The sequence below is a fragment of the Pecten maximus genome, chromosome 13, assembly GCF_902652985.1.
Source record: "Pecten maximus chromosome 13, xPecMax1.1, whole genome shotgun sequence".
In the NCBI taxonomy this organism is placed as follows: Eukaryota; Metazoa; Mollusca; class Bivalvia; order Pectinida; family Pectinidae; genus Pecten; species Pecten maximus.
The window spans coordinates 16,682,880-16,697,242 of record NC_047027.1 but is presented as its reverse complement, the minus strand read 5'-3'; the positions used below and the strand labels follow the sequence as shown (position 1 = coordinate 16,697,242).

Sequence of the window (14,363 nt, the reverse complement as noted above, 5' to 3'; positions counted from 1 at the left end):
CTATATTACTCCAAAGTATTGTTTATTTTGTTTGTTTGTTTTTGTTTCATGTCCTATTAACAGCCAGGGTCACTTAAGGATGTGCCTGGTTTTGGAGGTGGAGGAAAGCCAGAGTACCCAGAGAAAAACCACCGGACTACGGTCAGTACCTGGCAACTGGAGGGCTAGTGATGAAGTGTCGGACACCTTAACCACTCGACCACCACAGCCCCCTCTCTCTCCAAAGTATGGGAAGCAGAATCATTACAAGGCAACCAAATCAGCTGTACCTACCAATGCCACTGCTTGTTCCAATTTGTTCTCATCCATCACATCCACCTCTATACAACCGTCATGTGGGGTTAACTTTATGTGACATCCAATCTGAAACATTACAATAACATATCTTTAAAGCTCTTAGGGTTGCTAAAGTGGGAGATCTCCCACCAAAGAATTTTCCAAAGTAGGAAATTTAAATATCTTTTTGTGCTGTAATTTTTACCATAAAGTACCTAAAATTGTTTTATTAGTCTTACAGGATAAAGGAATTAAATATTCTAAAATACACATCTAGATGCCATGTTCTGTTGTCTTTAGATCTGTATAGGAGAACCTCCCGATCCTGGAGTGGTAACATTACTAATCTACAACTGATAACGAGCTTGTTTGTACACACTATATACACTGACTCAAGGTCGCTGTATATGCCTACAAAAGTAGTTCAGGCAGGTGGTAAGTCATATTATTACATAAATTGTTATCTTAAAACACAAGTGGATATTCAAGCAAATTGATATATGACCTAAATTCGTAACATACAGCAGTACATGCTATACATGTACCGTATTTGACCTAATAAGGGCGCAGGGCGCAGATAATTGACAGTGGGGGCGCCCTTATTAAGATTAGTTATTCTGAAGTTTTATGAAACAGACTATACCTTATAGCAGAATACCCAAGGCTGTGGAAACGGTAAAATATTCAGTCATAAAAATATTCCAGATGAAGATATCTATTCATTATCATATATTAAGCTTAAACATCACTTGAATATTCCTGTAAACTTGTAAACCATGCCAGCTGATCTTTAGATCAGAGAATGTGTGTTCCACCATTTATGGAACTCTTTTGTGTTCTAATTATAGACACAGGTGATTTCCCAGATCATATCAGACATCGTTTTCTTTGACCTAATTATAGATTTACAATATCTTTTACAAGCTTTCTGTTCTGAACAAAAGTTATTTATCAACAAGAATGAAGTCTTTTACTTTATCTTCAAATAAAGATGATAAGTTATTATTTGTATGTGTGTTTAGTTTCGGGTGCTCTTTGCACTGACATGTTATCTGCAGGAATAGACAAAATGTGGCGAAAACTTGCTGAAGACAACAGAACACATAAAGTAGCAAAACATTTAACATGAATTATTACTTTTGGACACCATTTTGACACTCAGTCAAAGATTTATTTCCTTTTTTTTTTCTTTCTATTTAATCATTTGTCAATCAACGCACTCTGTTTATACAGAGACATATATACAGAGATCAGTAACATCGCTATTTCCCCGTACAAGTGGTGGCTCCCTTTATTCGTGACCACTCAAGCATATCCCTTATCGAAAGCGCCTTGTCCCCTATCAAACACACGCGAGCACAGGTAAATCAGGCTTTGCGCATGTGTGTATCGATGTACTGGAACTTATTCGACATGTTCTGGTTAATCCGCCATTACGTCAGACCAAAACATCGTCAATTTTAAATACACACAAAAAGCACATCGTTTTATTAAGGCCGCTACAAAAGTTACCACATTAACCAAAAACTATCATACTTATGGGATATAGTCTTATAGTCTGTGCACATTGTTGTCATTTATCCGTATTTTCGAAAATCCATTGGGTCCTATCGACATGTCCAAGTTTTGTAATTAAGCAGCCATTATGTCAGACCAAAACATCGTCAATTTTAAAAGCACACAAAAAGCACATCGTTTTATCTAGGCCACTACAAAAGTTACCACATTAACCAAAAACTATCATACTTATGGAATATGGTCTTGTTTATCATACACATTGTTGTCATTTATCCGTATTCTCAAAAACCCAAGAGACTTTTCAAAAATTGGGTATTCCCACCGATCTTTCCTGCGGTGTGCTTGACTTTCATACTCAAAATACAAACACTTGGACAGCAAATTGTGATATATTTCATATTGACGACACTTCTGCACTTTGATATTAATAAAATTAAAGCACATAATTGGATCTTGGTGATGATTTCAAATAGAAACTATCGATAATTATGTGTGTGGTTGTCACGATTTCTCTAATATGGCGTCAAGTGAAGACTGAACCGAGCGACCGCAAAGGATTGTGGGAAGGTCAGGGGCCACTATATTAACACAAGGGCAAATAGAGAGTTACCAATCTCTCTGTATATATGTCCAGCCTTGTCAAGGTATTTTTAAGTAGCAGGCTGTATTGAAATAGTAGAAGGCCAATAGAAGGGCTGTAGGCCCTTCTTGGTGGTATCCGCAGGCCACCACTGCCGCCAAAGGCGGCCTGGGGGAGAGCACGAGAGGGGGGCGAGCAGCCCCCCCTCTCATAAGGGGGGTACGGGGGATCTCCCCCGGAAAAATTTTGAAATGCTGAATGCCTGGAGATGACTTTTGAGACATTTCATTCACAAAAGTGTACTTCTTTTCATTACAAAGACATTAGAAATTTTATGAATTTTTCAAGAGCTGACACTTCAAAGAAGACCAAGAGTTTTTCATTTTTCAATTAATTTCAGTTACTGACAAGTTATAATCAAGAGCACTTTGAAATCCTTCTATACTTTGAAAGCAAAAAAGATAAATAAAAAAAAAACACTTCTTAAAATCATACTTCAGGTATGCATCTCTGTTTTAGTTGTTTGGTTATAACTAATTATTTTAAAAAGTATTTCAGATAGAAGTAATGTCTCTGGTTTATACAAGATACAAAAATCCATAATTTTTATAGCAATTTCTGACACTTCTTTTACTATAACCCATGACCAACCAAAGATGGCGATCTGTACAAGTGCATTGTTACTAGTCAGTATGATGTTTCCAATTTAATAAAATTTTCATGTGAATAAATCATTTTCAATTAACACTTTTTGTTTTTGAAGTGATGGCCTTTAATTAATATCAAAAACATTATGAATTATCCATGCCATTGCTTAAATGGCGAGATGGTCTGAGACTTGATGCATGGCTGATCCGAGCAAATCCCGACTAGCTCATTCCTAATTGTCTTCACACTTCCTTTGTCTAGATAAATAAGCCATAGCTTTTATACATTAATATTTTATACTTTATATACGTTTGAGGAGCAGAGTTCCATCACCGAGATTAATATTGTATATAACTATAGGAGAAGAATTCCATCACTATTTTACTGAATGTCACTTTAAAGAGAAGAGTTCCATTACTATCTTTATATAGCTTTAAGGAAGAGAGTTCCATGACTATTTTACTATATGTATTTGTGTAACTATACATAACATAGTAACACAAATGACGAAGGAAGACAACTTTTTGACTCAAGCCCTGACCGGGCCTCGAACTCACGATCTACGAATCTAGATGGTCATTCTCACTACCGTACGTTACATGAACATATAACAACATCGCATAAGGGGTCATGTCAGGATGACCTTTCGGATTTACCAATCAAATTACTACTTACAGAATCTTGGAAGTGAATTTCGTATGTGCGAAATAGCATGGCTAGTGTGCAAAGCTTGCATAATCTGTCAATCTGTTTCAAGTCATTTCGTCCAACAAAGCATATAGCTATATACATGCTGTACCAAAATGGTTTAATAGCTTCAGACGCATAATGTGATGAATGGGTAAGATCGAGACATAGAAAAATTTACAATTCTACCTGAAAGTGAAATATTGAGATAACAAAAGTCACCAGAATGTGACTCATTACGCGATGTCGTTCGATGTTCATATAACGTAGTAGGAACGAGCATCTATATTTTAATTAGATTGTTTAAGGAGGAGAGCCCCACCAATATCTTACTGTATCCTCAATGAGGAGAGTTCCATCACTGTTTTAATGTATGTAACTTCAAACAGGAGAGCTCCATCACTGTTTTAATGTATTTAACTTCAAACAGGAGAGCTCCATCACTGTTTTAATGTATGTAACTTCAAACAGGAGAGCTCCATCACTGTTTTAATGTATTTAACTTCAAACAGGAGAGCTCCATCACTGTTTTAATGTATGTAACTTCAAACAGGAGAGCTCCATCACTGTTTTAATGTATTTAACTTCAAACAGGAGAGCTCCATCACTGTTTTAATGTATTTAACTTCAAACAGGAGAGCTCCATCACTGTTTTAATGTATGTAACTTCAAACAGGAGAGCTCCATCACTGTTTTAATGTATTTAACTTCAAACAGGAGAGCTCCATCACTGTTTTAATGTATGTAACTTCAAACAGGAGAGCTCCATCACTATTTTAATATCACTATTTTAATGTATGTAACTTCAAACAGGAGAGCTCCATCACTGTTTTAATATCACTATTTTAATGTATGTAACTTCAAACAGGAGAGCTCCATCACTCTTTCAATATCACTATTTTAATGTATGTAACTTTGAGGAAGAGAGCCGTGATCAGACACTATTGTGCTGTATGTTACTTTATGGAGAATAATTACAATCCTCAGAGAATATTCTTAATCTCACTTTATAATATGTGTTGTTCCACTGCTGAAGTTCATCCAACCTATCACTTACCTGTTGTGATATATTTCCAATGTTGCTTCCTTTTCTACCGATTAAAATGCCAACAATTTCACGTGGCTCAGCATCTTCTATAGCAATCTTTTCTTTAAACCTGAAAAGTATATAAAATACACAAATATCAATCCAAGAACATTTGGAAATTTAAATCCTCCCATATCTTTTAACCCTAAACTATTTTATTCTGTATTGGACCCACTTGAAATTCCCTATTTAGCTTCAAAATAAAACCATATCTTGGCACCAAAGGGAAATTTAAGACAGATCCTATAAGTTATGGTGCTAACAGAAGTTTTTTGGCTTCCTATTTACTACCTTGGATTTTAAGTAATCTTATTACTTACAAGACATCTCCAAGAATTTTTATTTCTTACAAGACATCACCGAGAATTTTTGTTACTTACAAGAAATCTTAAGGTTTTTTTTATTGTAATGTACGCTAGTTTTTCCTGTATCTGTATCAAATGTGTGACCTGTATTGCTACCTGTAAATGATTACATCTTATTATGTGGGTTCAATCATGACCTAGGCCCGGTCTCACTCTCTTGGAGAGCAGACCAACAACCAGTTAGTGATATTCAGGTGGGCACAGGTTGTCTTCAGGTACGCCACAAGGGCATCTGAGAACGCCAGAGCCTCGGATTGGACCCTGCACGTGGCACTGAGTGTCAGTAACTATTTTAACGTCGACCTAGAATATTGTCGGGTACCCACATAATAGGTCACACATTCCTAGACGCTGTTATATAATTTGTCTGCGTTTATAAATATTAGAAAATGTCAGTTGAGTGTTGTGTATTTTGAAGGACAACAGTGAAGGACAAAGGAAGTGGACCAATACATTATTACTTATATGACATATCTATGTATTGTATTACTCATGTTTCATATCTTATGTATTATTCCTATTTATGTGACATCAGCCAATGTCTTTTATTACTTACCTTGGAGGACTTGAAGGTTGTCTGGGCCGTCCAGATTCAAGATTGTTCATTATTAGTTGTATTTCTTGTGTCACCTAAAACAAAATAAAAATCTTTACAAATCAAACCAGTGGTACATGCTGGTGTGTAACAAGTCCTATTTATGTGTTGATGCTGCAAAACAATCTTGTTTAAATCCACTCAGACATTCTGGGACACTTAAGTTTTTAAGAAATATTGAAGACACTGGGCTTTTTGCAGGGTTCATACGGATTTTGTCAAACCAAATTCAAGGCCTTTTCAAGGCTTTTTCAATGTCTTAATTAAATATCCAAGGCCCATTTTACTTGTCATCTAAGTCATCTTGAGAGGAAACAAGAGAACAAAAAGGCAACTTATAACTATACACTTGATCAATTACAACTAGACATGGTAATTATTAACGTCTGTAGGGGAGGCATCATGGACAAAGTTGAATCCAAATGATCAGTGGCCAAAGTTTCACTTATATCCTATAATGAAACCTTAATATTCAAGGCTTTTTCAAGGCTGTAAACCAATTATCAAGGCTTTTCAAGGCCCAAGGTGAAATTCAAGGCTTTTCAAGGCCCAAGGTGAAATTCAAGGCTTTTCAAGGCCCAAGGTGAAATTCAAGGCTTTTCAAGGCCCAAGGTGAAATTCAAGACTTTCTCAAGGCCCGTGCTAACCCTGTTTGTGGCATATAATAAGCTAACGGGAACTTGGGACCAAGTAGACTAAAACAAACACCAATACATACCAATTCTTTGGCTTTCTCCAAACTTTCAGGATTTGCTGCGGTAACTTGGACCTCATTTTTACCTGGTTTCACACTGAAAATGATCTTACTCTGAAATATCAAAACACCAAACAAAAGTTTTATAATAGATAGTAACAAGGAAAACTGACCAGTACAGATTCAGCATGCAGTTAAAATCTCGGGTTTCTATCTTGCATCAATTAATCTGAAATTGTTTCATCGGCAGAGATAAAACTTTAATGAAATGTAGATTATATTATAATAGGTCCGTTCAGTGGACAGGGATATCTCAACTAGGGTGAATTAAAGAACCCTCAGTTCACAATACTGAATTAAACTCAATTTACACTGGGGAAGGGGCTGTTTGAGGATAAATTTGGTACTGAAATTTTACACTAGGGAAAGGGGCTTAATTGAGGATAAATATGGTCATAAACTTTCACTATGGAGAGCTTACTTGAGGATACTAAAGGTTTACTCCTGTGGAGGGGAATAATTTGAGGAATGTTTCTAAACTTTTACATCATGGGAGGGGGGTTATTTGAGGATAAATATGGTACTTGACTTTGACACTATAGGGGTATGGGGCTTATCTGAGAATAAATATGGTACTTACCTTTAACACTAGGAAATGGAGCTTATTTGAGGATAAATAGGTACCAAACTTTAACACTAGGGGAAAGGAGCTTATTCAAGGAAAAACGTGGTTCTAAACTTTTACACTTTGAGAGGGGGCTTATTTGAGGATAATTATGGTACTTAATTTTTACACTCGTAGAGGGGGCTTATTCAAGGGTAATTATGATACTAAACTTTTACACTAGGGGAGGGAGCTTATCCAAGGAAAAATATGATACAAAACTTTTACAAAAGGGTTGGGGCTTATTTGAGGATAATTATGGTACCTTTTGGTTTTATTTATACATTTTGCATTCTCCATAAACGTTAAGAGAGAAAGAAGTCTATATTGCTAAAGTAAGTACTGAAATTCTTACCTCTGCTATTATTCGGGATAAGTTTTCTCCACTTGGTCCAAACAGATCCATACAAATACTGTCATGTAATCTCAGATCTGCATGGGTGGGGATTTCTACTTTGACACTTGGCCCCCTAGTAATAACAGACACAGAAGTATGTAGTTATATATGTAACCCTGGTAAATACCAGTATCTGATGATGTTGGGTTAAAAATGGGTCAAGGGCATTCAACAAGTATTTCTGATCCTTATGATCTTGTAAAAGTGTCAAGGCCGCATGTTTGAACAAACCTAGTAACCATTCAACCAAGCATGCTAATGACTCTATATCATGATTTTTGTTCCTCTTAGATGTTTGCCAGCAATGTAATCCCAGGTGAAGATTTGAGGTACATGGTTCAAAGCTCCCGTCCCATGTAGGTTTGTGTTTCTCAGGAAGCTGAGCAGGACACTTTACCCTAACTGCTCTGGATGGCATGCAATGGGCCTCCTGTACTGTATGTTGTTTAGTGTGGTAGTCACCAACTTCTACAAAGAGACCCCACCTCCAAATAACCCTGGCTGTTCATGGGGCAATAAACCCAGCAAACAAACACATACAAATAGATATTCCGAGATAATGTGTTGAGGTTTAACACAACTGACAGCAGTGACATTGAAAAAAGTACCTTCTATTAGTGTGTCAATGACTATAACTTACAAAATTTGATAGCACTGCCTCTCAGTAATCTACTGAGCCAATGTCGATATTGATGATCATCATAATGGCTCACTTGGTTACTCAGTCAAAGGCATTTACAGAATATAACACATTTGACCCCTGTGACATTTCCTTAGAAAGTGGGTCAAGGTTTTTCATTTGAGCAAACTTAATATCTTCAGCATGTGGGGATGCATTGGTAGTGTTGTTACTGTGTTCTGACTTACGTAGGATCTTTGGGTAGTGTTGTTTCTTTTGTGGCCTCTTGAGGCAGTGGTGGAGAATCAAGTTTCATCCTTATTTCTTTTATTTCCCGTGACACCTATCGGTAGAAGACAACTACATAAATCATACATGAGGCACAGTGGACATGTTATACTCTTGTCACATCCATGGCTGTTGATGAAAACACCTTACACCTCTGATATTCAAGTGGATTATTAATTAAATTTCAAATTTTGAACAAGAGGTCTAATCAAAATTGATGCCAACAGTCTCCCATGTGTATCAACCACAAGGGCCATCTACACTTCACCACCAAAAAATATCCTTTGTTATACATTTGTACCTATAAAAGAAATTTTAAGTAACGTCAGCCAAGATAATTTCTAACACGTTACATTCGACTTAATCACCAGAGGTCCATATGATGATGTATATATTTGGCACTACTAAAAACAACTATTCACCCGACCCTACACACCATAATGGAGTCTTGCGATAACACACCCCCAGTGTTTGAAAGTGAAGGTGGTCCGATGGCCAGAGGCTATTGAAAACCTGGTAGGTCTATGTAAAATTTCAAAGTGTTGGCCCCATTGGCTATGAAAAGTTTGAGTCCTGACATACATTACAATTCATGTAAACAACATTCCAATATTTTCTAACAAATGATCATATGAAATCAGAGCTTACAATAGAGTTTGTTTTACCCTTATGATAATTTACTTGATGATGCAAGCGTTTGCGTGACAGTTATGCTACTTTCAACAATATGTTTACAAAATGGGTCTATGCCTATGGAAAAACGACTTGGGCTATGGGATTTCAATTTTCTGTAGACATACTGTCTAAGGAATTTTCATATATACTTTCATACACTGCACCACCATGCACCATCCTTTGCCACCCAACAATGTCTTGTGCCACGCTACGCCACTCTCAATACACTATATATACAGGACCCTAGACTTCTAACACAACCTCTGATGAGTTACAGTCATAAAGGGTGAGTTATACAGTGGATCAACACGGTACGGTCGGTACCTACACAATACAGACTACGACAGAGTCCTTTTCCTTGGGTCATTTTTCCATATGTCTGGCACCAGTTAATTATCTCAACATGATAAGTCAATTCACCATTAATATAAATATGTTTACATGTCAAAGAAAAACAAAACTACCAGTATCTCCCTTAGATGACATAAATAACTGAATACAATGTATTTTTATATTTATATTAGGAACAGAGCCAATGTGGGTATGCAGGGGATTGAATAGGTATACATTGTATTATAAATTATTATCTAGAAATGATTACCTCAACAGGCATGAGGCAGGTTCTTCTAGTTTTTATTAGATAGGCCAACAAACTACCTTAATGAAAATTAGAAGAACTTGCCTCCTTCTTGTTGAGGTTGTCTCTTCTTGATCTGTTTTTTTACTTTATACTGAGGTAAAACATCTATCCCACCCTAGGACTCCAGGTTTGTTAAGGGGTACCACCTATAGAATTTATCTAATAAATTACATAGAGGTAATATGAAGGACATCCAACAATGGATAGACGTGATTTAATGTAGAGTCCAGGGGTCAGGTAGATATTTTAACGGAATAGTCCTGAGAAATAATTCTGACAAAGTAAACCTGTTTTCCATTATACACTGTTCATGTAATCACATTCAATTATCATAAGTAAAATACATGTACAATGTAATTCCAACAAAAAGTTTTGGATCTGAACAGTATACATGTATCACCTTAGACCTGTACATACCAGCTGTTTGGCTTTCTGCAATTTTTCATCATTCGCTGCTATAACCTTGACGTCACTCTTTCCTGGTTCTACACTAAACATGATTTTACTCTGAAATATCAATACACCCATCAATAGTTTTACAATATATAGCAACAACAAAATTAACATCCTGGAACCAGTTTATCTAAACAAGAGGCCCATGGGCCTTAACGGTCACCTGATTTTTGAAATATTTCAGTAAATTTGAATGAAAGAATGAATTTCAAAACAAATAAAACAAATGATAGTCAAAAATGTGATTTCCCTATAACTATAGTAAAGTTTATCCCCTCCCATGGGGCAAACGCAAGACCCCAGGGCTAGGAAATTCACAATTATATGGTAAAGCACCTTAAGACCCTTCGATCTGTGAAGAGTATTTAATTCTACCTTATTTGGGCTGTAAGAAGAAGATTTTTAAAATTTCTGTTAATTTGACCCTTTTTGGCCCCGCCCATCAGCCCCTGGGGGTCAGTCAGGGCCAACATGTACATACCATCAAACTGTCATCCCAAGCTGAAAATGTTAACGAAGTTAGAATGAATTCCAATAAAAATTCAACAAATAATAGTCAAAAATGTGATTTCCCTATATAAAGGAGGGATGTTGCCAGGGGCAAACATGAGATCCTAGGGTCATGAAATTCACAATTTTGGTAAAGCACCTTAAGATCCTTCCATCTATGTAGAGTATTTGATTCTACCATATCTGAGAGTAGAGAAGAAGATTTTTGAAATTTTAGTCAATTTGACACTTTTTGGCCCCGCCCATCAGCCCCTAGGGGTCAACTAGGGCCAACATGTACATACCATCAAAGTGTCATCCCATGCTGATAATTTCATACAAGTAAGAATGAATTCCAATACAAATCCAACAAATAATAGTCAAAATGTGATTTCCCTATATAAACTATAGTAAAGTTTACCCCCTCCCCAGGGGCAAACGTGAGACCCCAGGGTCATGAAATTCACAATTTTGGTAAAGCACCTTAAGATCCTTCCATCTATGTAGAGTATTTGATTCTACCATATCTGAGAGTAGAGAAGAAGATTTTTGAAATTTTTGTAAATTTTACCCTTTTTGGCCCCGCCCATCAGCCCCTTGGGGTCAACTAGGGCCAACATGTACATACCATCAAAGTGTCATCCCATGCTGATAATTTGATACAAGTTAGAATGAATTTCAATACAAATCCAACAAATAATAGTCAAAAATGTGATTTCCCTATATAAACTATAGTAAAGTTTACCCCCTCCCCAGGGGCAAACATGAGACCCTAGGGTCATGAAATTCACAATTTTGGTAAAGCACCTTAAGATCCTTCCATCTATGAAGAGTATTTAATTCTACCATATCTGAGAGTAGAGAAGAAGATTTTTGAAATTTTAGTCAATTTGACCCTTTTTGGCCCCGCCCCTCAGCCCCTGGGGGTCAACTAGGGCCAACATGTACATACCATCAAAGTGTCATCCCATGCTGATAATTTGATACAAGTTAGAATGAATTCCAATACAAATCCAACAAATAATAGTCAAAAATGTGATTTCCCTATATAAACTATAGTAAAGTTTACTCCCTCCCCAGGGGCAAACGTGAGACCCCAGGGTCATGAAATTCACAATTTTGGTAAAGCACCTTAAGACCCTTCCATCTATGAAGAGTATTTGATTCTACCATATCTGAGAGTAGAGAAGAAGATTTTTGAAATTTTAGTCAATTTGACCCTTTTTGGCCCCGCCCCTCAGGCCCCTGGGGGGTGGGGACCATATAATTCACAATTTTGGTTTACCCTCAGCCATGGAAGCTTCCTGTAAAATTTCATTGAATTTAGTTAAGCAGTTTTCAAGAAGAAGTTGAAAATGTAAATTGTTTACGACGCACGACGCCGGACAAAAGGCGATTGCAATAGGTCAACTGAGACTTCGTCTCAGGTGACCTAAAAAATGTATTCATATGATATACATTTGTATATTATCTAAGCTGTGGACCCTATAGCCATAAAGTAATTTAAAAGTAATTTTTTGGGAAAACCAAGAAATTTGTGGCTCATTAAATCTCTCATTCCAAAGTAATTTAGAAAACCTTTTTTGATTTTTTTTTTTTGTCATTTGTAGTCTAAAATAGGAAGAGAACCAAAAATTAAAGTAATCCAGATTATTGTTCAGGTGTCTTAAAGTAATTTATCATCTTGGTGATGGTAGTACCATCTGATTATAGATATATTTTTTCCTATTGATAAGGCACTGGACATTCCTCTGGAAGGTTCAAACTTTCTACAGTACACATGGATATGGTTGACCACTCATAGAAATGAGTACAAAAATATTATAAAGATGCTAAATTGCCGACAATAAAATCATGAAAGTCACAGAAATGACTCACTTTATAGAAAAATGTCTATTAAACGAGCATACTGGACATTGCTAAAGCACGACATGTCCCCTACTGGCCCCCGCTAAAACTAGTTAGTGTCCTTGACCTTGACCTTAAACTTGTCCGAGACATTATGGTCCTTTATCATGGTGTGAGGTTTGATTAAAATGAATAAAGCCACTACAGCATTGACAATCATACACAACGGATGGGGAGGAGACCTATGGTCCCCCCTGGTTTTACTAATAAACACCAAAAAATACAAAAAAAAAATTAACAGTGCCCAAAAATATGATCAATAAGACTTAAAGTTACATTCCAAATATTAAATCTCTTTTGTATGTAATTAACTTTTGAAGAGCATTAAAACCTTCAGTGAGTGGTTAAAATAACTTTATTGGTAATGTATAGAAATATGTGACAGCCTATTTTTGCTTTCAATCATTAATAATGACTCTTTGTCAGAGACGAAACAACTTCAATGAAATTCTTACCTTTGATATTAACTGAAATAAGTTCTCTCCATTTTTTCCGAACAGAGAAGCACAGATCTGTTTATGTAGCTGTGGGTCTCGATGTGTGGATACCCCTGCTTTGACAGTTGATGTTCTAGCAGAAATAAATGAATTCAGTGTATGGATAATGTAGACATTAAGATATAATTATTGTACATTTGAGGAATCTAGACTTTGAAACATTTAAGTAAAATCACAGACTTATACAGATCTATTTCTAAGTCCTCAGTTCAAAGCAAATCTCTGCCATATTAGATTGAACACAAAAGTGTGTGTCACTGCCCCCAGGGTGAAACTGTAAGCATTAAATGGTCATTCTTATACTCTGAATTCTAAAATATGTCATTAATGTTTGTTTTAAAGTTGAAAAAGGCAGCAAAATTCCAAAATTAAGAACATTTCTTCCCATATAACAGTATTTTTTCTTCCTACATGCCGGGGGGGGGGGGTTAAACCTCTAAAACACACACAATGTACCAGTACTTATGTCTGAAGCATGATGGAATAATACAATGATATAAACTGTATTTATTATTTATAATTCAGAATAATTTTGAAACAAGTTATATCAACTTATATTAATAATTCTTATTGGCTCGGATAGAAGTGCCCATTGGGTTTATTGTGGGAATTCTGTTTACCAGGAGAAAACAAACTATGGTTGGGAATCGGACCCATATCTTTTTATGTCTGTATGGGGAATCCGACCCCAGCTGTATGGGTGAAAGGCAAGCGTGTTACTACTGACTGCCACTAGACTATCCAATAATATAGACCACAAATGTATGAATCACTTTTACACATATACATATATACCTTTAAGTTTGTGTGGAAAAAAACAGTGCTTGTAATACATATATGACGTCACATAAAACTAGAAACAACATTAACTGTAAATACTTACTTTTTGATATCATTCCCACGATTCTTTCCAGATTTATCATCGTCAGAGAAACATTTACATGTCATTGATACTGCACGTGTGGAACCATTGTCAGGAATGGTGCATCTTCCTATTCTGAAAAGGAACAAGAGGCCCAGAGGGCCTGTATCGCTCACCTGGTTTCATGATATATGAAACAAGAACTATGCTTAAGTATATTTGCCACTGGTATTGCTATGTCAGTATATCATAGGCATTTCATATGGTTACATGAACATTGTTTTTATTGTAATTCTAAAAATGTCAATTTAGCCAAATTGATCCCTTTTGGCCCCCCGGGGGTCAGCCCCACCAATTGTACAATTTTGAATCTCTACCTCAAGGGGATGCTACCAGGCGAATATGAGCGATATATATTAAT

The 14,363-nt window shown here is 36.2% G+C and overlaps 1 protein-coding gene across 3 annotated transcripts in view; it reads right to left on the bottom strand.

The window, feature by feature from the left end:
* The window catches only part of LOC117340174, a 34,675-nt gene that overhangs the window by 16,897 nt on the left and 3,415 nt on the right, over positions 1-14,363 (bottom strand). For 2 of the 3 annotated variants that reach the window (XM_033901934.1, XM_033901935.1), the window contains exons 2-10: positions 13,964-14,077; positions 13,039-13,153; positions 10,151-10,240; positions 8,379-8,473; positions 7,470-7,584; positions 6,475-6,564; positions 5,718-5,791; positions 4,767-4,866; positions 274-363 (exon numbers count right to left, since the gene is read on the bottom strand). In XM_033901934.1, coding sequence (XP_033757825.1) covers positions 274-363; positions 4,767-4,866; positions 5,718-5,791; positions 6,475-6,564; positions 7,470-7,584; positions 8,379-8,473; positions 10,151-10,240; positions 13,039-13,153; positions 13,964-14,077 — 883 coding nt within the window. Of the gene's footprint in view, positions 1-273; positions 364-4,766; positions 4,867-5,717; positions 5,792-6,474; positions 6,565-7,469; positions 7,585-8,378; positions 8,474-10,150; positions 10,241-13,038; positions 13,154-13,959; positions 14,078-14,363 lie in introns of all 3 variants that reach the window. The other variant, XM_033901936.1, reaches the window with a different exon arrangement.